At 50.7% G+C, this 23,978-nt stretch overlaps 1 protein-coding gene across 1 annotated transcript in view; it reads right to left on the bottom strand.

The window, feature by feature from the left end:
* ADAMTS16 (ADAM metallopeptidase with thrombospondin type 1 motif 16) overlaps positions 1-23,978 on the bottom strand; it is a 176,818-nt gene that overhangs the window by 79,331 nt on the left and 73,509 nt on the right. Inside the window, exons 8-13 of the mRNA XM_044233985.1 lie at positions 22,635-22,834; positions 21,798-21,881; positions 19,510-19,669; positions 17,800-17,905; positions 10,233-10,370; positions 1,099-1,252 (exon numbers count right to left, since the gene is read on the bottom strand). Of these exons, the coding sequence (XP_044089920.1) occupies positions 1,099-1,252; positions 10,233-10,370; positions 17,800-17,905; positions 19,510-19,669; positions 21,798-21,881; positions 22,635-22,834 (842 nt within the window). The remainder of the gene's footprint in view (positions 1-1,098; positions 1,253-10,232; positions 10,371-17,799; positions 17,906-19,509; positions 19,670-21,797; positions 21,882-22,634; positions 22,835-23,978) is intronic.

Below are 23,978 nucleotides of genomic sequence, written 5' to 3' on the forward strand. Positions count from 1 at the left end.
TCGTTTAGCTTCTTACTTCCTGTTTTTTCCAAATGGTGCCCGGGTACCATGGGTGAAACGGTCCACAGTCACAGAGCCAAGTAACGTGAAACCAGAGGTATGCTGTAGGAAATCCCATCTTTGAAAAAAAAAATTAGTCCTATGTTCCCTGTCCTTAACAGACAGAAGAGTAACATTCAAGAACTACCTAGGGATTTCCCGTGGAAAAGGAAACATTAGGAATACATGCTGATGGTAAATGATTTACTGCTCCTGCTCCAAGCTGACATTACCCAGCTCAGGAGATAAGGATCCTGTCCTGGAACATGGTGGTGATTGGCCTTAGGGGGAAATCTTGAGTTTAGAAGAAAATAGATTATCCCATCAGATTTAAATTGGGAATATTCCTTGTTCATTATGAAATGTTGGAGGTTTCCCGAGGATCATATTTTTTGTCTACTTTCCTCTTGATTTCATTACAAACTAGAATAAAAGAAATCTCAGAAATAGTTACTTTCATTTAATTGATGGTTAGCTTTCTTTGGGGTTCAGTCCGGCAAGCTCCCAGATCCCGGCCAGCCCTTCTGGCATGGGTGTGTGTCTCTGTGTCACACACAGAATTTATATCAGTCATGTCCCTGGACTCAGCGGCATAGATGACACCTTCTACGAGAAGCTTCTCTAGAAACCCTGTTTTTGAAAAATTTAACAAGCATGTTTCTCTAGACTGTTGCTCCACAGTAAATTCTGCTTCTCTCTGAGGTAGGTAAAGCAGGGCGGTGCTGTTTTCTTAACAGCATTTGAAAAAAATGCAGAGCATTAATTTGCCAACGTACACCAAGAGGTTATTGCTGAGGTCCCACGTGATAAATCAGAGAGCAAGAGTGACCGAACAGGCCACGTCAGTTCTCCAACGAAAACCGATACCCGCACCAGCACCCAGCAGCATCCTCTTTGCCAGGAGAGCATGTGCTTCCTGTTATCTGAGACCAGCCCTAGCTCACAGGATTTGACATTTGGTAGGTACCCAATAAACGCAGAACACATCAATGTCCGTCACACTGCATAAAACGGTTTTGGGAATCATATTGCACCGAGCACTTGCCAAAAATCACTTGCCTTTTTAAAATCCAGCATGCAGAGCTTGGCTTTCTCTCCAAACTGCCACTTGCACTGAGTGTTGGCGTCGTATAACTCTCCCGGCAACTTCTCGGGGTACTTGTACTCCTTCGCCGGCTTCGGCTGATCGGCGAGGCACAGCGCTTGGGCGGTGCTGAAACGCACAGGACGCAGGGCTGCTGCGGACTCTGCAAGACCTGCCGGAGACGCACCTTCCGCCCGGCCAGGTTGTGCTGCCATCTGACAACACCCCCCGCCCAGAGAGGAGGGGCCTTCTTCCCCCAGGGTCCCACAGGACACCTACCCCCACTCTATTTGAATACCGGGGCCACATTTCCCGAGACCGCTCAGAATGCATTTCACCTTTTCCAGGAAGGTGATTTGTTCTTCACGAGATTCCTCAAGCTTATCGTGGGGAAAAGTGAGACGGACTAGCTCAGCAGACGTGCGGTGTGAGAAGCACCGGCCGCCAACTCTGGGTCCATTCCTGGCCACGGACAGTCCAAGGTTGGAAGTGGGAACTGTGGGAGACTAGCCCAACCCACCTATTTCAAAGACAAAGGTTTTCTTTCTTTCTTTTCCTCCTCTGTCCTTCTCCTCTCCTCTCCCCGCCCTCACTTTCCTTCCCTGGGCCAGGGGCCACCTGCACACCAGCTCACAGCCTCCAGAGGCTCCCCCTGGAACACAGCAACAGGTCCCACCAGCAACACGCCACACAGGCTAATTTCTGACGAGGTTCCCAAGTCAAGAAGGAAGTTAACTCTCCTTAAGTTCACTCGATGATGACTAAAGACCAAATAATGATGCCTGCCTTCCACAAATAAGGCATTCCCTTCCCCAGCAGGGAAAGGCATAATTATAATTTTTGCATTCACAGGGAGGGCAAACAGCATTTGCACATAGCAACTAAATCTCGCTGGCAAATTTCAATAAGCCAGAAAAATCCCCTTTGCGTTTGCAAAACAGTGAATGACAGCAGACCTGCCATGGACCCCTGCGCTTTTCTCTGTGTGGCTGCCCACCTTGACTGGCAACACTCTGGCCTAAGTCTGCACCATCCCATCTCAGATGCCACTGCCTTTGGGTCCACTCAGGCATGACTTCAATTCACAGTCACCCACGAAACACAAGAGTGGCCCCGGCTACAGTAGATGGGACATCAGTTCTACGTAAAAGGAGGTCAGAAGCTTTTCAGAGCACACTGAGAAGTAGAGATTAAATCAACTGATGGGAAAGTGTAAAGAGCAGGAACCGGGTCACTGTGGATGTCCAACAGATGACCTGTCTGTCACGGCCACTGTGATCATACCGCAAAGGGATATTTTTAAGGAAGGAAAAAAATGATGAAAAGCATAATTAGCATGTCAAGACACGATCTGGCAATTTTGGAATTCCATAGGACCTTTCTCTGATGGATCGCAAATGATGTCTTCATAGGAGTTCGGTGTTCCCCATTATGTCCCCAAGGCTACGTCAGGAGAGCACTGATCCCCATCCTCTGGACAGGAAACCAGGAAAAGTCAGCCAAACTGACTGGCCCCAGCAAGAGACTGAAAACTAAAACAGGTTCACAGGTTCAGGAATTTTTATAGTTTGTGTAAATGTAGAAGCACAGGCAGGAGGACAAGGTTTTCGTCCAGCCAAGAAAAACGCCTTGCACAGACTGGGAGCCTGGGAGAAGCTGGGAGCCCACCAGGAGATGCAGGAGCACACCCGCTGCTGGGAGAGTGGGTTATCCCCATCCGGCATCACCTTTGAAGGGCAGCAACTCCCCATGTGGGTCTTAGCCCGGTGCTCCAGGTTAGGTTCCTGCTTGGGCATGTCTGCTCCTCCCCTCACTGTCCCAGCAGGCTCACGGCCAAGCGCAGCACCAACGGGGCAGGTGTGAGAAAACCCCATGGTGTGGATAGAGAAAGGAAAAGCCACTGGACAAAGAATCCACTAGCATCCACAGGGGCGAAGCATGTTTGGATTGTGTGGCATGCCCCAGACGAAAGCCAGGTGGCCTGCGAAGCCAAGTGATCATGCTCATAGGAGATTACATGGAAGAATGTATTTGTGACTCTGGGGTAAGCGAGATTTTTTTTTTTAATCAACAGCCCACAAAAAGTACTAACCCTAAAGCCAAAATATGGATTAATTTGGACTCCATTACAAAAAGGGGAGGTTCTCTTAACCAAAGACACCATTAGAAATGGAGACACCAAGTCATAGAGTGACAGAAGATACTTGCATAATATGTATTTTCCATATGGGACAAAGTATTCAGAATACATAGGTCCATCAAGAGACAAGAAAAAAAAATTAAAAAGCCTGATTCTGAAAAATTCACAGGAGATTAAAAAAAAAAAAACTTCACTCAAGATTATTGCAGTGACCATTAACATGTAAAAGGACATTCGTTCTCTTTAATGGCCACCTTGGTATGCTACTACCCACCAGCGAGATGGCTAAAATGGAGAAGACTGACAGGACCAAGTGTTGGCGAGGGCTCAGAGCAGCGGGAGCACTCTAACGGTGGGCATGTGACTTCGCGCAGCCACTCGGGGAAGCTGTCTGGAGTGTCTCCTGACGCTGCAGACTGCGTAACCATGACCCTACAGTTCCAGTCCTACAGATAATCAGAGACCGAAAGAATATGCAGACATTTCTTAAATAGCCCCAAATTGGAATCTCAAATGCCTATCACCAGCAGAATGGACTCATGAGCTGTAGCATATTCACGCAATTAAAAATAAGTCAATGATGTTATATTTGTATGCAGCAACAAGGATGAATCCCATAATCATGATACTTAGCCAAAGAGCACAGACACAGAGTAGTATGTAACTCATGATTCTGGTCATAGGAAGTTCAGAAACAGGCAAAACTAGTCTGTGGTGCCCTGGGTCAAGAGCAAGGTCATCTTGGGGAGGAGGGAGATGCTGATGAGTGGGAGCATGGGCTCTGGGCTGTTCACTGCTCCGTAGCTTTTTATAAACGTAGTTTTCCTATCTATCACCTCAGATCCTTAAGTCTGTGAACGGCGTGTTGTGAGATCATTTTTTTTTTAAGGAGCCCAGTGTGAGGCTCGAACTCACAGCGCTGACATCAAGACCTGAGCTGAGATCAAGAGTCAGAAGCTTAACGGACTGAGCCACCCGGGTGCTCCAAGAGATCTTGTAAGATCTACTCTCCTAGCAACTTTCAAACACAGAATACAGCTCTGTTCTCAGTCACCGTGCTGTTCGGGGGAGCCCCCCAGGAGCCGCTCATCTGAGAACGGCAGGACTGTACGTGTGACCGGCTTCACCGGCACCCCTTACCCCACCGTGGCACCTACTACTCTTTGTTCCTGTCAGCTTGATTCAGATTCCACATATAAGTGGGAACGCACAGTTTGTCTTTCTCTGACTGACCTCACTTAGCATCACACCCTCAAGGTCCATCCGCACTACCTAAAATGGCAGGATTTCCTTCTTTCACATGGCTGAATAATATTCAGTGCGTGTGTGTGTGTGTGCGTGCGTGTGTGCGCGTGCGCGCGCGCGCGTGTGTGTGTGTGTGTGAATGAAATGAAATGTGTTCTTCCCATTACACCCCAAAACATGCTTCACGGGCTCTCAGGTCAGTCAGATTTCCTCATTCACAGAGGTGCTATGCGCTGGGGCAGGTGATCCAGGCGCCCCTCAAACTCCTGGTCTCCAGCGATGGTCCCTTTTCCCATGGACTGACACAGTCATGGGGTCAGAGGGAAGGCACACTCACTGGTCTGTGAATACCGTGATTCAAATTTTTAAAAAGTGAATTGAGGATGAGTCTCTGTTGTCATTAAATTAAAATAATGAGCTAAACTTTCCCTAGTCCTAGGCCTCCGGGACACAGACATGAGTAAACAGGATGAGGTCTGTGTCAGTTCCTCGGAAATGACACATGACTTCACTGACTCGATTCATGAATTTACTCCAAACATGTATCTGTCCTTCTTAACTACCAACTATGGAGAAGTGTTGGGTTGACAACTTCAGACCAACTGAGCTCCTTCTTTAAATATATTTTTTCCACGTACCAAAGGCGAGGCTGCTCATAAAGGAAAGTGGGTTCATCTTTAGAGGTTGGCCATTTACCCTTACTCATTGTTGGGATTGCATCCAAAGAGCAGCCTGAGTGGTGGAGGACATAATGGGATTGTGACTACGTGGAGCTCGGGAAGTTGGCAAACATGTCCACGAAGACAGTCTCCAGCTCATTAAACCAAGGAGATGTCCCTGCTGACACAGCACAGACATGGCTGATTCGTGACTTGTCATCCCAAGAGAACAAAGCTTGAGTGACTTTGACAGCAGGAGGCTCTCCTGGAAAATTTAATATTTCAAGGGAACAAATTTGTGAGCATGGATAATCTTGCATTTCTGTGTATAGCCATGTGATCCAGCAAAATTATCAAAGTTCTTGAAAATAAAAATTTATGACTGAATGGCCACACAGGGGTCTCACTGACTGACACAAAAACAAATGAGCGCACTTGAGCCGACATTGAACCGTCCCGGGATCCCAGAGCAAATACATCTCTGAACCACACTCTTGGCAAACCCTCCTAGGGCCCTGGTCTGATTCGGAGCTCACAGCCCATATCTAATGTCATCAAAACAAGTGCTCTCTAAGCATATAACTATTTTCTTTCCACAAGTTCTCCCATAGTCCTTGGCAGCTGAGAAACGATCTGAATTCTCATGATGCTGATCCTCACTGTACACCCACACGCTGTGTCCCCTGCTCTCCACATCATCTGGGCCCATTTCAAAAAAGTTGAAAGTGTTTCTCTTCACAAAAACCATGAAGATGAAAAAGCAGTAAAAATTTTGAGGGGTGCCCGGGTGACTCAGCCAGTTAAGCATTTGCCTTCTGCTCAGGTCACGATCTCAGAGTCCTGAGATCAAGTCCCACACGGGATTCCCTTCTCTGCAGGGAGTCTGCTTACCCCTCTGCCCCTCCCCCTGCTTGTGCATGCTCTCTCTCTCTCTCAAGTAAATAAATAAAATCTTTAAAAGATTTTTTTTTAGAAAAATGATGTAGAAAATTTTAGAAAGGATTGATATAGAAAACTCCTATGCAAACTTAAGTTTATGCTCTTTTTTAATTCAGAGAGCAGAAGTCTTCATGCACCTGCATACACACAGACATGCACACACATACACTGAACAAAACTGAAACTGCTACAAACAATGCAAACAATCCCCAACTTGACTCCATGGGCCCCCCCCCACACACACACAGGGGACAACATATGTTGAAAGGACCTTGATGTGGGATGCCACTTGTGGAATAATGTTAACACAGCCTTTTTTGGCAATGGACATAAAAGTAAAATGACCAAGTGTATGTTACTAGAATACAGATTGGTATTATCAGGAGACAGATACTGTCCACAAAATTTTCTCCCTTTGGAAAGCAGCCCATCATGACTTTATGTGGTAAAATACCTTGACGGCTGGGAAGTCTCACGTTAAGAACACGGGGAAGCCTTCACCCAGGCTGACGGTGAGTGGTCAGGATGGTGGCTCGGGAGACTTGCCAATAGCTCGTCTGGAGGATGGGAGGGACAGGCAGCAAGAGAAAGAAACCAGCCACGGGCTCATGGCTCCACGAGGGTACAGGCAGCAGCCACAGACAGTGGACAGACAGGATCGGAACCAACAGAAGTACCTACGTGACCCTGCCCTGTGGTGCCCTACAGACAAGAGGGTGTAATTGTGCAACAGAAGAAAGGGAAGAAATAGCTTACTGACAAAATAATAAAGAAAGAGGAAAGGAGAGACAGACAAAAGGAGGGAAACTAGAACCCAACCAAGATAACAAGCTCCCTGGGGCAAGCCAGCGAGGGCAGCCGAAACCTGAACAGTGTTGCCAGAAGTGGGGTACTTCTCCCTTGAATTCCTACCTTGGAATAATAGGTTCTGGGCTCTGACTATACGTGTGTCCGTGTCCATTGCAGAGACCTGGAAGGCAGATCTCTGGCTGCTAAGCTAGGGGTCCGCGGGGGCTGCCAATCTGTTTTCCCTCCGCCAGCACCAGGGGGCCAGCGTGAGTCCCAGACCTTGCCGCTACGCCTCCACCCACGCTCCCTGTACAGTTGCCGGCATGGTCTGTGGCAAAAGCAGGAGAGAGACAAGCGTGTGCTCCTGCTGTCTGCAACTGGCCTGGGGTGGACTCACTCTAGCGTGGGGGCCAGAGGAGGGTAGCAGGGGAGTCATCAGGAGACATGGCTAGCGTGCACACAGATAACCAGGATACAGATCGGAGGTACTTTCTACCCATGTGTTTACTTCGTGTGTCTGTCAATACTCATAAGCACTCGCTGTGTGACGCATAATTGGTTACAGACGTGTAGGGCGTGTTTCATGTAGCAGACGGACAGCAGAGCGCTCTGTAAAAATACAGGATGCATATAGAATATGGAGAGACGTGTCTACCAGTGCATGCTCTTGGATGAACCTACAGTTCTGTTTCCTTTTTAAAAGATTTTATTTATTTATTTGAGAGAGAGGGAGAAAGCGCATGCACAGAGGGAGAGTGAGAGGGGGAAGCAGGCTCTCCGCTGAGCAGGGAGCCTGATTCGGGACTCAATTCCAGGACCCTGGGGTCATGACCAGAGCTGAAGGCGGATGACCAACCACTGAAACCACCCAGGAGCCCCTGTAGTTCTGTTTAGATATATAAAGATTCAGTTTCCTTTGTTTTCAATAATTCTATGCTGGCAAAAGCCTCACTTTCCTTGAAATATTGGAAATGTTAATATGAATGGATTTGATCTCCTTTCTTGCTTTCTTTCTAGAAAGACCCTTGCCCAAATTCAAGCTTCAATATCACAGCCAAAGACTGTATTCTAAGATTGATACACTTGTATGTTTTTTCCTTGTTCTTCATTTTCTGTTTTCATTTGGTTTTTCTCTTCATCCCACTGTCAATTCTAGCTGTTGTGTTGTGTTGTGTTGTGTTTTTAAAGAGGGAGAGCAGGTCCCTTCACAGGGGGACAGGGCAGAGGGAGAGACAGAATCCCAAGCAGGCTCCACGCCCAGCGCAGAGCCCAGTGAGGGGCTCGATTTCGGGATCCTGGAGCATGAACTGGGCACAATCAGGAGTCCTACCCGTAACCAAATGAGCCACCTGGGCGCCCCTAGTTATTTTTCGTTTTCTTGTCATAATCTCTCCAAACTCTTAAAGTAAGGTGGTCTGGTGTGTGTCCGCTCTGTCCAAGAAGATGTCACTGACACAACAGTGCTACCTCTCATGCTTTCCTCGATGAATCCCGGAAACGTGAGTGCACTGCATGGAGAACGAGCCATGGCGGCCCGTTTCATGGCAGCACGGACACGTTTTGGGAAGAAGGAAGCACATGCTTTGTATCTCCTTGGCAAGGATCAGTGGGTGACGGAGAGGCAGCGTGTCTGTCAGAGAGCGAGTACAGAGCGTCACCGAGATGGGTGTCCTCCCTTTTGAGCGAAAGCAGTTCTCCTTCCCAGGGCCGGGGAAACCAGAATGTTCCCAAAGGGACAAAAGTGGAAAGGGGTGTGTCCTCTATAGGGCACAGTGCATCACAGGAGCCACGGCTGGGGCCCAGGAGAGCCCACTCAGGAGCGAAGAGAAGGAACGTGGGGAGCTCCGGTGGGCACGTACCCACGGTGTCGGCCCGTGCCCAGCCAGCTGTGCTGGATCTCAGAGAGAAGTCACCTTCACAGAGTTAAAGCTACTTACTAGGGTGCCTGGGTGGCTCAGTGGGTTAAGCCACTGCCTTCGGCTCAGGTCATGATCTCAGGATCCTGGGATCGAGTCCTGCATCGGGCTCTCTGCTCAGCAGGGAGCCTGCTTCCCTCCCTCTCTCTGCCTGCCTCTCTGTCTACTTGTGATCTCTCTCTGTCAAATAAATAAATAAAATCTTTAAAAAAAAATAAAGCTACTTACTAAACAAAGGCTGTTTCTCATCTTTTTCATATTCAGAGCAAGTCAGTTTGCTAAGATAAAAACAAAATTACAAGCTCTGATTTCAGCAGAACTGCTTTTCCTGGGCTGTTTGCGTCCAGGCTTCTTGGGACCAGTGGGGAAAGGTTAGAGCCAGGCTCCTGGAAGCCTAGACTGCACTCTCTGATTCGGGGGACCCGCGTGCCCATGACTTCCCCTGTGGCAGCCAGGGGCTGCGCACGGGGACACACGGGCCTCTCTTCACCCCACATGTCCTTTTCCTTCAGAGCACATGGTAGACGACGTTCCTGACCCAGCCCTTGCACGTGGGCTGCCAGCGGAGTCCTTGTTGCCGGGAACACAGTCCTGTCCTGCATGCCCTCCCCGGCCCTCTCCTCCCCTGGGACCCGTGGGCTGCTCTGCACGACCAGCTCCTACAAGAGGAAGCGGCTGCAGGACGGAAGGACTGGGGCTCTGTGTGATCACACGCATCAGGCTTGCTGACCCACGGGGGAGGGCGACACCTGTCAGAAATAAGGTTAGGGTCGGCAGCTGAAACCAAACTCCAAACTCCAAACTCAGCATCCTTGAGACTTGGGGGACAGTCCGCCTTACTAATAGAACTAAGGCCACTTTGTAAAGTCCCTTCTTTCTCTAAAAAGTTCAAAATCCACTGTCTGTCTTTTTCAGGGGGTAAAACCCTATCTCTCCACAGTGTCCTAGATCCTAAATGAATTAGTGCTATAATGAAAATTTAAAAAATAAACCAGGCTAAAGTTTCCCCTCCTAATAAGAAGTGCACTTTGTGGAAAAGAAAAGACAAAATCCCCGAGTTACATATGCTTCCCCACTGTGTGCACGTTAGGGCTTCCTACTCATGAATAAAAAACATTTAGTCACAAAAGTGAGAATTTAAAACAACTAAATATTAGTGACAGATACTTTGATTTAGGATGTATCTTGGGTTTCCTTTGAGTCTGAAGGTCAGACGATGTTGGATTCAGCCTGCAGGACTTGGTGCCCTAAGGAAGTGTTTGGCAAACTTCTTGGCCAAAGAAACTTCTCAAGACACCTTCAAATGGGAACCATGTTGGGAAGTCACAGCCAAGCCAGGGCTGCTTGGACAGAATCAGGCTGCCCAGGCAGGGAGCAGCAGAGACATTCAGAGACACACATCCAGCTCTGGGAGTTCATACCTTAAGAATTTCTGCAGGTACTGGCGGCTGCAGGGTGACCAGGAGAAGACCCCGTTGCGTCCTGCCAACGTGGGGGACATGATGTTGCCCTCAGACTTTTTGCACACGTTCCCTTCTCCATCATGGACCATACCAAAGCTGCACGAGAGAGAAATGGGTCTTTCAAAACCAAGAACAGTATCAATGGCCTAGGAGACCCCAGCCAACAGGTGTCAGCATGTGAACTTCTCCAAGTCTGCGTGCCGGTCAGACAGAAGGAAGACGTCTGCCCAGCCAGGCTGTGGAGCAAAGCCACACGTTCACAGAGCTTTCCTGAAGAACGACCATTCGGTCACTTGGAGCGTGCATCCAAATGTCTGCTAAGGGCTCATGTTTTAATTACAGAAAGACATTTCAAGTGGGGCGTGGAGGGCAAGTCTCTTGATCTTGACTGATGAAGCTGACCAGTACTCCGTCTGCTCTCATCTCTCTACACCCTTCTCTGCTCACCAGGGATTTTCAGAATTTCCAGGTGTTTGTCAGAAGCACAAACGCAGGCTCCTCAGGTGCGTCTGATGCCTCCCACGGCTGGAGAACAGACTACCTGTTACAGCTCCCCGTGGGGCTGACTCTCCGTCCCCAGCCTCACCAGGGGCTGCCCCACCTCCTGCCAGGCCTGCACTGCTCGGGGCTGTCCCAGATGCATAGTGCTTCACCACATTCCCTATGCCCCTTTGGAGGAAGAAGCTCCATGAAGCCCAGCAGGCGTTCTTGCTCCCTTTAACTGCAAGAAGTGTTTGAAGCTACACCTGTTCCTCCTGCCTCCAAACCAGACCACTCTGGATTCCAGCCCTAGCTGAGCAAAGGGCCCAAAGCTGAGCCATCTCAAGCCGCAATGGCTCTTGAGGTACTTACTAGTGTCCTTTACAGATGTTCCAATTGGTAACCCCCTCACCATCACTAGAGAAAACTCTAGCCCTACATCTGTAAGCATGCCACAAACTGAGGTGCTACGTCTCTCCGCCAAGTCAGCTGCTTTTTCTTGACTGCCCAGAGCTTCGGCTGTAGGAGCATCTCACACCGCCATCTTCATCTACCCCTGAAGAATGCAACTAATGGACTGGGAAGAATGCCTGGGGGTCTGGGAGTTCTCTGTGACCCTGAAGACTTCCCATGAGGGCAAACATATTCTTAGAGAGTCGAGCCATTGTTGGCCACTAGTATCTGGTACCTGCCCAATCACACAGGGTGAATTCTTAGATAATGGGGTTCCACATGAGTGGGTGCAGAGCAAAGGGGAAGGTAAGGGGCAAAGCAAAGAAAAGCAGGAGAGTTATTGGGTCTGGGAACAATCTGCCACCAAGAATCCCATGAGACAAGGCAGGGTGGCAGGGACAGAAGGCTCTGAACACTGGGGAAGGGAGCTCCAACCATGGGCCAGGGAATCTGTATTTGCTGCTGAGGCTGAAAACCCATTTTCCCCACTGCACTGGCTAGCTTATGGAGATGTAATAGTATCAGTAAAAATACCAACTCACACTTGTAGGCACCCACTAGGGTTCAAACAGGCTATTAAACACATTATCTGTATTTTCTAACTTAAGCCTCCCTAAAAGCTGATAAGGCAGGGAGAATATCACGACAGCATGACTGAGGACTGGAGAGAGCCGTGACCACTGTCTCAGAGTCAGAGCTGTGACCTGACACTCCGACATCGGAGTCCAGGCGGGACCTGGGCAAGAGCGTAACACCAGCACCATTGGAGGACGTATCCAGGGAAATCTGGCATGCAAACACTGTTGAATTTCTGCAAAATTCCTGCTTGGTACCAAGGGTGACGCAGATGGACTCATTTCGGTCTCCACCCAACCTCTGAAGTTCTATTAAAAGCAATCAATCAAGGCTGGGGTAAGCATACAGCAGAGGAAATGTGTCATGGCCATGAAAAGATTTAGACTGTAATCTCATATGGGTGGCTGCCTTGGGGAGAAAGTTGGGAAAACGAACAACCAAAGTACACTCTCCCGCCTGGCCCTGGACTCTGCAGACAACACGCACACTGTGATTCAGTAGGTGCCCCAGCAAATGTGCTTCCACTCATCCCACATTTCTAAAGACATGAAAGCCATGATAGCCCAGTTCCGGGGCTTAAACTTTTCATCTAAGGTGTCTTCCATGATTCTTTCTAGAATTGATTCTCAAACTCTGCTCTGTGTCCGAATAACTGAGAAACACACCACACGGTGTGGTTCCCTAAAGCCCATCTTATAGGTTTTTATATTTAGTAGCTTGGGAGTTAAGCTCTCGTATCTGGGTGCATTCTAACACAGTAAGGTGATCCTGATACCTGCCCAAATCTCGGCATGACCACATGGCAGTGAGCTGTCTTTCCAAGTAGTGTGATGACCATAGACACTGTGCTGTGACGTTAGCATGGAAGTACCCCACAGCGGCCACATTTGAGTGCAACATTAACAAAGTCAGGGAAGGACAGACAGAGCTCATTTTGAAGATAAGGTTGGTTGGTGGAACCAAGAAATATAGTTACTACCCAAGCTGCACAGTACCAGGAGTGTTCTTTGTTTCCATGAGCCAGAATGTTCTATTCAAAGTTTCGGTCACCCCATAGGCTGAACCAGTAAATATACGGGTTTTTTTCCTCCCTACTGGCTTTTAAGTTTCTAAAGGACAGAGACCTTTCCTGTCCATGCTCAGCCCCAGGCCAGGGGCTCACGAGCCCTAACATGTGCTTCAGTGACGTCGGTTGAATAAATGAAGTCCAACCTTGAGCGAGAATACCCACCCAAATACCCAAATGGAAGCATAATTTCAGATTAAACCAGACTTGCAAATTATGTTCAGCGTGCGATGCTTCCAGCGCCTCTCCAGCACGTTCTGAGGGACTCAACTCCATCGGCATGCATTCCGCCATTACTAATGATGCACCCGGAACAATGGGTGGCCACACCTTGTTGGAGGTTGTACCGACTACTTCAGACCATGCAGACAGCTGTAGTTAAGGAAACAAGAAACCTTCGGAGCCACCACGGGCCAGGGTCATCTGGAGAGCTACATCCCACCCTTGGCTCCATGATGGAGCCACAGGAGGGCCGAGGTGTCGGCCTCTGATGTGGACTTTCCAAGGAGCACAATGCGGCCCCCTCAAGAGGGAGAAAGCTGGTGTGGACACGGCATCAGCTGGGTCTTGGGGGCTGGAGCAGACCAATCAACCAGAAGAGTGGAGGCTGAAGAGGGCCTCCAGCGGGATCTTGCCTCTTTCACAAGCTGTTGGATTGAGTCACCAGGCCTCAGTTTCCTTACCTGTATAATGGGGTAGTAAAACCTTACTCTAAAATCGCACAAAAGACCTGACACCATGCATATCACAAAGGAAAATTCAGAATTTCTATCCATTTCCTGATTCAAACGGTCTTGCTCCAATGACTCACTACCTAGATATTACTTGTATATGTATCGTGCGTGTGTGCACGCACATGTACACATGTTCAAATGAAGGTCAATAGGTTTCAAGTGCTTTTTGGATACAGAAACAAAAACTCTTAGGAGGGACAATAAATAAAATTGGGAAGAAATGAGCCTCCAACCTGCTAGGGTTCCCCAGAGGGCAGTCTGATGATCACTGGCCAGAGGATCTCTAAAAGGGCTGCTGCATTGATTTTGCACAAGACCCCAGCATCACGGTGCCTCCCTGACCCCACTGCAGGGCTCAGGTTGGTATCAGTGCACAGCCGCATCCTAGGGAGATTTACACCTCACCATCAAATGCTTGGAAGGGCCTCTAAACTCACCTGCCAAGCCCGCTGAAGCTAAATGTATTAGCAAGTCACTACTGCTTTTTCTGAGACTTTCTGGGACCTCTGTGTAAAGTCCCTTGCAATGCCCACAGCCCACACAGCCTGATTGGTGCACACGCTATCTATCTTGTCCTTCCGTGAATGCTCTTGGAGGGGTGAATCCCTAGTCTCTTCATAGAACCCTTCCTAGAACCCTTCCTAGAGCCCTGCACAACGCTCTGCTGGCAGAATGGAAATTGTGCCGAGTGAATGGGTCAATCCATCTGGGAGAAGACAAGTGGCAGAACGATGGGTCATGAGTACTTCTAAGCACAGCAAATACGCTTTAATATTGTCTTGATGGTCTGAAATGAGAATGCAAGTTCCACACGTAATCCTGTGTCGTACTCCGGCAACCTCAGCTCAACTTGTGCACCTTCCATTGTCCCTGCACACTCACACCAAGGGTCTCAGGCTCCCTTGGTTTGGCAGATGGGAGCTTAGGTGAGAGAAGAAAAGGCAACACAGGCAGATGGCTGCCAGGCTGCGGGAGAACCACCTGGATCCAGGACCCCAGACCTATGGTCCTACTGCCCAAACGGCATGACTTCCTTAGTACATGGGGATTTTTCCAATGGATTCATGCCTTTCAGGGGACAGAGTCCCCAAAACCTGTAGTTCAGTGCTCAGTATGTCTGCGTCAGTTCTCCAGACCTGCCTCTAGCAAACCACGTGTCCCACACCAAGTGATCGAATACAACGAGGAAGGTTACCCTACACCACTGACTTAGGAACAAGCCCGACTGGATCCCAAGTCCTACAGGGCCACACACATCCTCACATTATGTAGTCCCATCTCCCTCCCTCTCCGACACAAATCCAAACCCCTGTTCTTAGCGACTTCTGTGCACAGGTCTGATTTCTACACAGAAACCACAGATGTCCTGATGCGAAACAACTCGATTCAGTAGGAGAAACTGGCTGCACGTTCAGGAAGATGCTCTTGGAGGGAAAGGTCAGAAAAGCTCTGGCTGCAAGGCCTGGAGAAAAGCATACCTCTGACCTCAGAGATATCCTCTGAACGTAAACAAACGTAGGAAAGGAAAATGGACCCCTAAAACGGGCTGTTTCACAAAGTCCTAACAGATGTGCAATTGCTTTCCGATTCTTAATTCACAGAACTTGAGAAATTGGTCCCGCCTGGGGTTCATTGCCAGGGACGCTGTTGACGTTACGACGTCTGATCCATGCACAAGGACAGCTCTCCTCCAAGAAGTCACAGTTAATAAATCAATGAACCGAAGAAGTGTGTTCATTTTCAATTCAACGAAAATCCATGGGGTTCAGTCCCTGAGCCTTACACACTTTCCCCATCTGATGTAGTTGCCACAGCAAACGACTCACTTGAAACACTCTTGGCTCATCCACCTGCTTGTCCCTGACTCACTCTGTCCGTTCCATTCGTTCACACTCGCCGAACACTCAGCACTGTCTACCCTCCAGCCTGGTGGAGCGGGGAGAGGGCCATCCCCCGAGGTCTCCCCGGCTGGAGGTGCGTGTGAAATCGCCCCGCAAATCCCGCAAAGCACTCGACAAACCGCAGGTGATCTATGACGACCACCGTTACTACTACTGGTAAGTGCTACGGTCACTCGGTTTGCCGTTTGACTCATGCAACTCATTGGCCTATCGCCCCTGCGTACTTCCTGTTTCCTCAACAGGACAGGAAGTGACCTCACCGGTGACGGGGCGTGTTCAGAGCTCCCAGTTCCTGACCATTGCATAATGTCCTGTTCCCACTGGGTGCTCAAGAAGGAGCTGGTAATTTTCTCCAGATGAAGTCCATGAGGAGAGAGACGCCCCTTCATCCAAGCCTACGGCCCATTTCCTTCCTCCCATCCATGGTCCCACGTAGAATAACAGTTTTATCTTCTTTGGAAAAATGCTCTTTCCATCTAGACCCAGCCCTGGTGACGAAAGGGAATTTTAATTGACTCCTAGGACAAAATAAAAGGAGGCACTGATCCCCGCTGACACTGACGACCTGTGTCTGATGTGTCTGGTTTAACTCTGGGTAGACCAGCCGGCTGAAGCTGTGCACACCGCCAGTCCCGGCCATCATCTGTTCTCTTAATACTGAGCTGCTCCGTCCTCGGTGCCTTAAACGTTTCTTACCTGGATTGTTTAATTAAATTCAGGTATGGGTCAGGGGACAGCCAGAGCCTCATGTCATTAACATAATGAGAGTTTTTGAAGTTTTAGCTGTGGCAGCCTATTAGAAATACAATTATGATTTAGCTGGAAGTTTCATGAAGGGTAGGGGCAATGTTCTGGGCACCGAGAAAGTCAATCATTACCTATAACGATGATGCGGTCAGAAGCTGAGTGTAAGCTTCATTGTCAGGTCATCAGTTCATACAGCCAAGTCTGCAGGGCCTCACAGGGCTGTGCTACAGGCAGGTGCACGTACACAACACACACTCAGATATGTGGGGACACACGCACATGCATGCACACACACACACAGCTGCTCTGAACGGGACGAGAGCACACACATGGCCTCATTCCATTTCTACCAAGAGATGGAGAGGTCAGCTCTACAAAACAGGAATGGCAAACACTGCGTTTTGCAGGTTTTGTGATTTGCAAGTAAATTCAGGGTGAAAGTAAAAAACAAACAAACAAACAAACAAATAAACAAACAAAAAAAAACCCTAGAAAAATGGTAATTCCCGGTTGTGCATTTTCTGGGAGAAACCCCAGTCCAAGCTGCTGTGTAGCAGGAAGACAGCTGCACTCCCACTGCTCCAGCTCCTGCTGACCCAGCCAAGTCCAGGAAGCCAGCAGGTGGGCACAGCAAGGAAAAGACTCGACGTAAGGCAGCTTATAGAATGATTAGCCCAGGAAACCTTATTTAAGACTGATAGCGCCTGTAAGTAATTGATAGATGGTGTTCATTCTACAGCAACAAATGGAAAACTTTCATGTAAAAAGACGCCACCAGAGACCAGCCGCCGGCTGAGGGCTGCCCATCCAGCACGGACGTCTGTCTGTGCCAACCCCAGGCTCGCCACCTACCCTGATGCTGCCCTGTTATTGCTGGACATCTGGACATGTGGGCCGCAGACCAGCTCCTACCAGCTCCCACCCGTAGTCTAATCTGCACTCCCCGAACAGCTTGACACACCAATCAAACGGCATCTACAAATTATAAAAGTGATACAAGAAAGTCAAACTCCAGAGTAACTAGTGGACAAGAGAAGGCCTTCTCTCTCTCATCCCCGATGGGAACTAAACACGGAGCGAGATCGGAGCACAGGACCCACGTTCAGAACAGGATGAAGGAGCGGAGGCTGAGACAACCGTGCAATCACACAGTCATGCCCGAGCCGGGACGGAAGGACGAACAGAGGAAGGAGAGCGTAGATGCGGAAATCACCACGGCTTTAGACTGTGCACGGCTCGGCACTAAAATAAAAATGTAAGGAGGGACGCCTGTGTGGCTCAGATCAAGCATCTGACTCTTGATCTCAGGGTTGTGAGTTCAAGCCCCATGCTGGGTTCCATGCTGGGTGTGGAGCCTGCTTAAAAAAATAAAAATGAACAAAGAAAAAGCATAAGAAGAACCTAAGGGATCCACCCCCTCCTTGTCTGCGACATTCTCCTTGTCCACGATGCTCTCCTTGGACACACGTGATGCCCCTTACAGACCTGACCTAATGAATCAGTGTCTCTGTGGGAATCGCCCAGCAGGGAGAGCACCCAGGATCCACCCTTCCACGGAATGCACTCACTTGTGTCCAGACTCGTGGGCGATGGTGAAGGCCAGTCCAAGACCCGTATCTTCATTAACTGTGCAGCTGCGGTATTTACTGCACATTCCACTTATGGGCGCAAATCCTACGGGGTGCAGAGATCAAAAGATTATAGAGCAGTGTTGTTGCGATAAAATAGAGAAAGAAGGTGTACTACATAAGCATCTTTATCCTTGTCCTTCGGAAGAAGTGTGTTTCTCATCTCCACGGGGGGAATCTGAATGGGAAACTCTTGGACAAGCATATAAAGGCTCTTTGCAAGGTTTGTGGAGGGGATCTGCTCTCCACCTGGAAAACGACTCATGGCTCTGTGTGGCATTCATGTTACATTTATAATTGGGGCAGAGTAGAAAAGGGAATTCCCTGTGCACGGAAAAGATTCTCTACCTTTTGGTATAAAAATCTGTGTTCTCAGAAGCCTGAATAAGAGAGTACTGTAGTGAATGTGTGCCTCAGAGGTCCCCAAGGCTAGCCCAGTCCAAGGATTCACCAGAGGGATTCATGGGACTTAGCCTTTGTTACACTCCCCGGTATACAGAGGAGGCAGGTCAAAATCAGCAACAGGAACACGTGCACAGGGAGAGATCTGGAGGAAACCATGCAGGAGTTTCTAGAACTCTCTCCCAGTGGGCCCACAAAGGAGGAACCTCAGACACTCAGGACCCAGGAGTTTTATCCAAAGCTAATCCCTTAGCAGCCCTGCCTAGTGTGGACCCAAACTCTAGACTCCCAGAAGGGAAGGAGACGTCCTGTGGAAGCCCCATTATCTATATAAGAAACAGCAGAGGCACAAAGAGCCAGTACACCAGGCAGGGTGCCGGGAAGCCCCCCGGAGTCTGGGTCTCAGAGGCTGGCCAGGGACCGCCTTGGAAGCAGGACTTTCCAGGAACAAGCAGCTACGATTAACCTCTATTCGACTCCGCTGTCTGACTAAGATCCCAGAAAGAAATGCAGAGTCAGGAAAAATGTCCAAGAGAGCCCTGCTAATGGCATTCTGTGCTTTACACGGTTTGGAAAAAAATACCAGAGTACTGCCTCCAAGATAAATCCAGCCTCATAAATATGTTAAAAAAAACTTGCTAGGATTGGGGCACCTGGGTGGCTCAGTTAAGTATCTGCCTTCAGCTCAGGTCTTGATTCCGGGGTCCTTGATTGGTCCTGGGATGGATCTCTGAGTTGGTCTTCCTGCTCCATGGGGAGCCTGCTTCTCCCTCTCTCTCTGCCCCTTCACTTACGCTCTCTTAAATAAATAAGAATCTTTTAAGAATTACTAAGATTGCAGTATTTATACAGCAAAGGAAAATGAGGGATGTGATTCTGCTTTAACATCTCTGCAAACATTCACAGATGTACTGCTTCTGCCACAGAAGGGGACACCCTTGAATCTCTTCACTCGCTTCTCACACAGGGGAGGGGAACAGGAGAAGAGACAGCAACCCTTAAAGTGGAAGAGATGGGGACTCTTGAATGTGCATCTTGAGCGAGGGACTGCTCCTCGGGAAGTTGTCACTTTGGGTGAATAAACACACACGTCTACGCTTGACCTAAGTCCGTCCAGGGAAGCCCATCTCTGCTGGCAGCCCTGTCCACCACCATGGATCTGCCCTGGGGGGCAGTTTCTCAACATCCTGGGTCCCCGAGGGAGCACAGCCCAAACACCGTCCTCGAAACTCCGAGGGAGGGTCTTACCCAAGGTGTCACACGGCTCATTCTTCCAGGAACATATGTCCAGACCCGTCAGCAAGATGGCATGGTCGTGGCGTGTGCCGTCTCTGCCCATCAACCCAGACTGCCACTGGCAGAAGCTGCTTAAGGTGTGGTCGGCGTGATGGCTTATCACGAGCCCCGGCTGTGCAAGACAGACCAACAGCCCAGTGACAACAGAGAAAACACGTCAGCAAGTCCAATCTCCACTACACAGAGGGCTCCCAGTGGTCTATGAGCGGAGCTACCCATTTCATGGACTAAAATCCAAAGGAGAGTGTCTTATAAAAAACTGGTACAAATTCAGGGTGGACACTTCCTTTCCTTTCTGTGCTTCTGTATGAAGACAGCTGGGATGCTGTTAGCTGACCCTGAAGGCATTTTCAGTGCCTCAAGGAGATTGAGTCGTTGTGCATGTGCGGGCTGCCATCGACGTCTTTGTAAGACACTTCGTGAACTTCTGTCAGGCAACAGGACCCTTGCTATGGGATTCCACACGTGCACGAAAACACACCTGGACGGTTGATCTCATAACCAAGCTGGGCAAGTGGGATTTCCGATTTACAAGTCTTACTATTTATCATGACAGTGTTATACTAAGTCACTTTCCTCTAGAAGCGACATGGTTATGAGAAGGGCAGGTCAACCGGGGAAGCTCTTTTTCTAGAAAACAGACTGGAGCCCGCAGGAAACTATGCAGGACACATCCCACCAGATGCCTGCATACCGCGTTCTAACAGAGCAACAGCGAAATGTCAGCGTGACGGCCGCCCACGCGCCTGTGGCATTCAGAAGTGGGGGGTCAGGAGCACCCCCCGGCGCTGGCTGAAATGAGTTATTTGAACTTTGCTGCTCTTTCTTCCTGTGGCTCTGTCCGAGAAAGCCAGGCTGAACGGCTCCTTTCCAGGACAACTTGAGTGTACCCTCACGACTAGATGTCGGGTTGAAATGGGCGTTTCTGGCTCCCTGGCGAGGTTCTCTCCTCCAGGGCTGATTTCGTCCTGCACAAAGTCAGATGCACCTCAGCCTAATGCCGGGCCTCAACCCTGGGGCAGGTCTCACATTCCTGAGCAGGTGACTTCCAGGAACACCGCATTAATCCAAGTTCACACAGGTGTACGATCAAAAGATAACCTCGCTTATTCTTTGCAGCTTGGATGAATTCCAAGGTGAAAACGATTTAATACAAGGAATAATTAACCTGTCACCTGAGATACCCTGCCCGTGGGGCACCCCCTGCCCAGACGCTCCCTCACACAAAGACAATGGAGCTGTATCTTCTGGACCACTGGGGCTAGAAGCAGACTTGCCCCCGCAGGCCCTCACCCTGCCCAGAAAAAGACCAACACCGCAGAAGCTCCCCATGTGGACACATCTTAGACCTTGTGAGGGATCTCAGGTTTCATTTTGAAAAATTCTCTTTTATAAACAAGAGAACCATGGCGAACGGGGGGCCTTGCTAAGATGTCAGCAAGGGCGGCTCTGTCCCCGGTGCGGAGCCAGCGATGAGTGTGGGGACAAGCAGAAGCGAGAATCCTGCATGGCGGAGACGCCCCCGTTGCCTGTGCTGCAGAATGTGCGTGTGCAGCCTCCCTGTGAACTGAGTGCACGCGGGTGCGTTCATGCAGGGACGCGGGGATGGAGGCAAGGGGAGGTTTTCATCCGCTGCGACCAAGATCTGGCATGAGGGAGGGTTTGGATGCAACGAGAGACATAGACTTGACATTCCAGAATCTCTGTCAAAAGACCGCGCTGTGAGTGGAGGTGGCAGGGGCTGGTGTGGGCCGTCTTAGGAGTTAGGACGTGACAGAGGAAAAGAGCCGTGCCGCACAGTAGGATTCCGCTATCGCTTCTGTCTACTGGCAAAGAGCAGAACGTGGGAGCCTAAAAGCTCATGGTGGGGAGGGCTGAAGACACACCTGCACCTCCATGTTCAACAGGCTCCCAGCCATGTGGTTAAGGCGGGCCTCCTGTTCCATCTTCTCCTACGTCTCCTAAGATAGAATTCCTCCCCATCTCTGCCCATTTGCACGCACACATGCACACACGGACACGCACAAGCACGCACACACAATTCAAGTCATTATTAAAGGAACTGATAAAAGACTCATGGCGTTAGACACAAAACATTACGCACTTTTTGCTCCCAAGGGGGGAAAAGTCAAGAATTCACAGCCAATCACACTGAGAGACAGAGAGAGAGCGAGAGAGAAGCCTGACTTTGCCTGTATTTTTCTGGGGAAAAGCAGCTGCGTGTTTCGAAGACCGATTACCTGTTCTTCCTCCAGAAGAATCAGACCGACAATCACTATGTTGATGTTTCCTCCTATGGTCCCGTCCTTGAACAGAGCAGACACCTGGAGAAGACAGGCAGTCAGGCCAGCCGCACACGTGCTGCCGTGTCCCTGTCCCCCACATCCTGCCGGTGGCGGCGGGTCCCCTGCTCTGGTGACGCGGCCGTGCGGCCTCCCCGCGCTGCGAGAGGGACAGGCACAGACGCGTCGTCGGCCGGGTGGGGCGCGTGTGGGTCCTCCCGGCGGCGCAGGCGACCGGACGGGACGCCAGCACCGACACCGCCTTCAGGGGGAAGCATGCAAGCGCGGTCCCCACAGCGTCACCCAACGAGCTGTCAAAGCACGCGTCTGTGACCCGGGATCCCGTGCTCCGCGACGCACGTGTCCCTCGGTCCCGTCTCTCGTCGGTCGTCCTCATGATGTGGGGCACGGGCCGTCTTACCCGGGACGGCAGCCGAGGGCTGTAGGCTTCTCTGACTTGGCCGACTCAGTACTTAAACTTAGCATGCCCGACGGGCGGGCCTTTCTGTGTCGCCCTCTAAGGTCGCACTTCAGCAGACGGACTGGCCAAGGCGTCCCAGCATCGTCCCCCCGATTTCTGGTCAACGGAGACCCCGAGCCTCCCAACCCGCGCCCCGGCTCCCGAGGGCTCCCGCCTCCCTCCGGTGCTGTCTGAGGTGGAGACGGCGGCCCTCGCGGCCGGAGCGCGGGAAGGGCGAAGGGCCCCACCGCCAGGAGCGCTGGCGCGCGTGCGACGCGAGGGCGCGCGCGACATCCGGGGCTCCGGCGCGGCGGCGGGCGGAAGGGCGCGCCTACCATGTTGAGCACCGTCAGCACGTAGGTGGTGACGTTGTCGCGCCCGTGCCTCTGCGCCATCTTGCTGTCCACCACCACCAGCGTCTCCACGTTCAGCTCCTCGTTCCTGCGCGGCTTCCGGAGCGAGCGCCGCGGCCGCGGGCGAGGCGCGAACTCGTCGGGCAGGACGAAGCGGTCCCCGCCGGGAGGCCTGCGCGTGTCTGCGCCGCGGGTGTTGCGAGAACAAACGAGAAAGCAAAGTCATCCCCAAACCCAGCGGAGGAGCTCGCTGCGCAGAAATCGGCTTTTCCAAACGAACGTGCACGGGGGAACCGCAGACCCCGAGACTCTGCGAGTCAGAGCTCGCACCGAAGCGGAGCCTGACAGGCAGACCCGGCCCGCGAACCGCGACGCGATGGAAGCCATCGCCGTGCCTCTCCGTGGGGCTCTGCCCCGGCTAAAAGCAAGGACAGGGGACCGCTGGGGTCTCGCGTTCCAGCCGCGGAGGCACCAAGCCCAGGGACCGCCCGCGCAGGATCTGGGCGCCTCTGCGGAGCAGCCGCCCGCTCGCAGACGGTAGAAGCCACAGTTTGGGCGGCAGCACCTTGCCTCGCTTGCTTACTGGAACGATGTCAGTCGCCGGAGCCTTCCGAACGCTGATCCCCACGTCTGCACACCTATCCAGTTTGTCTGTCGTGTTTCACATGGGTCACACACTGGGTGACACCTCACGGCAGGGCTGGCTTTCCTACATTGTGCCCTAAATATTTACCTCACTTAATCACAAGACAAAACCTACTCCGTCCTCTTAGAGCCATTTAAAAACTGCCTGGACGGGCGCCTGGGGGGCTCAGTGGGTTAAAGCCGCTGCCTTCGGCTCGGGTCATGATCCCAGGGTCCTGGGATCGAGCCCTGCATGGGGCTCTCTGCTCCGCGGGAAGCCTGCTTCCCCCTCTCTCTCTGCCTGCCTCTCTGCCTGCTTGTGCTCTCTCTCCCTCGCTGTCAAATAAATAAATAATATACTAAAAAAATTCTGGGCATTTATAATTGGTAAGTTAACACAGTGCTGCAGGTAATCGGGTTAAGGGGTGTTTCTGAAAAGCTTTTCAAGTGAAAGTAGCCTTCAGGTCACCCACACATCTGGGTGGCACTAATTCAGAGCGACGCCAGCTCGGTTCACGGACCGCACTGCTCCAAGTCACTATTTCATGTCACAGGTACCCACAACCGGTGCATTTTGTGTCTTTGCTAAAATGCTCTCAAACCCGAGTGAAGCCTGTGGAGGACAGTCGTGACTCTGGCCGCGTGGTCAGAGCGTGCATCGCGGCGCACAAGCTCGTCGATGCAGCCGCAGACACGGCTGTC

The sequence above is a fragment of the Neovison vison genome, chromosome 1 (assembly GCF_020171115.1).
Source record: "Neovison vison isolate M4711 chromosome 1, ASM_NN_V1, whole genome shotgun sequence".
Taxonomy (NCBI): domain Eukaryota; kingdom Metazoa; phylum Chordata; class Mammalia; order Carnivora; family Mustelidae; genus Neogale; species Neogale vison.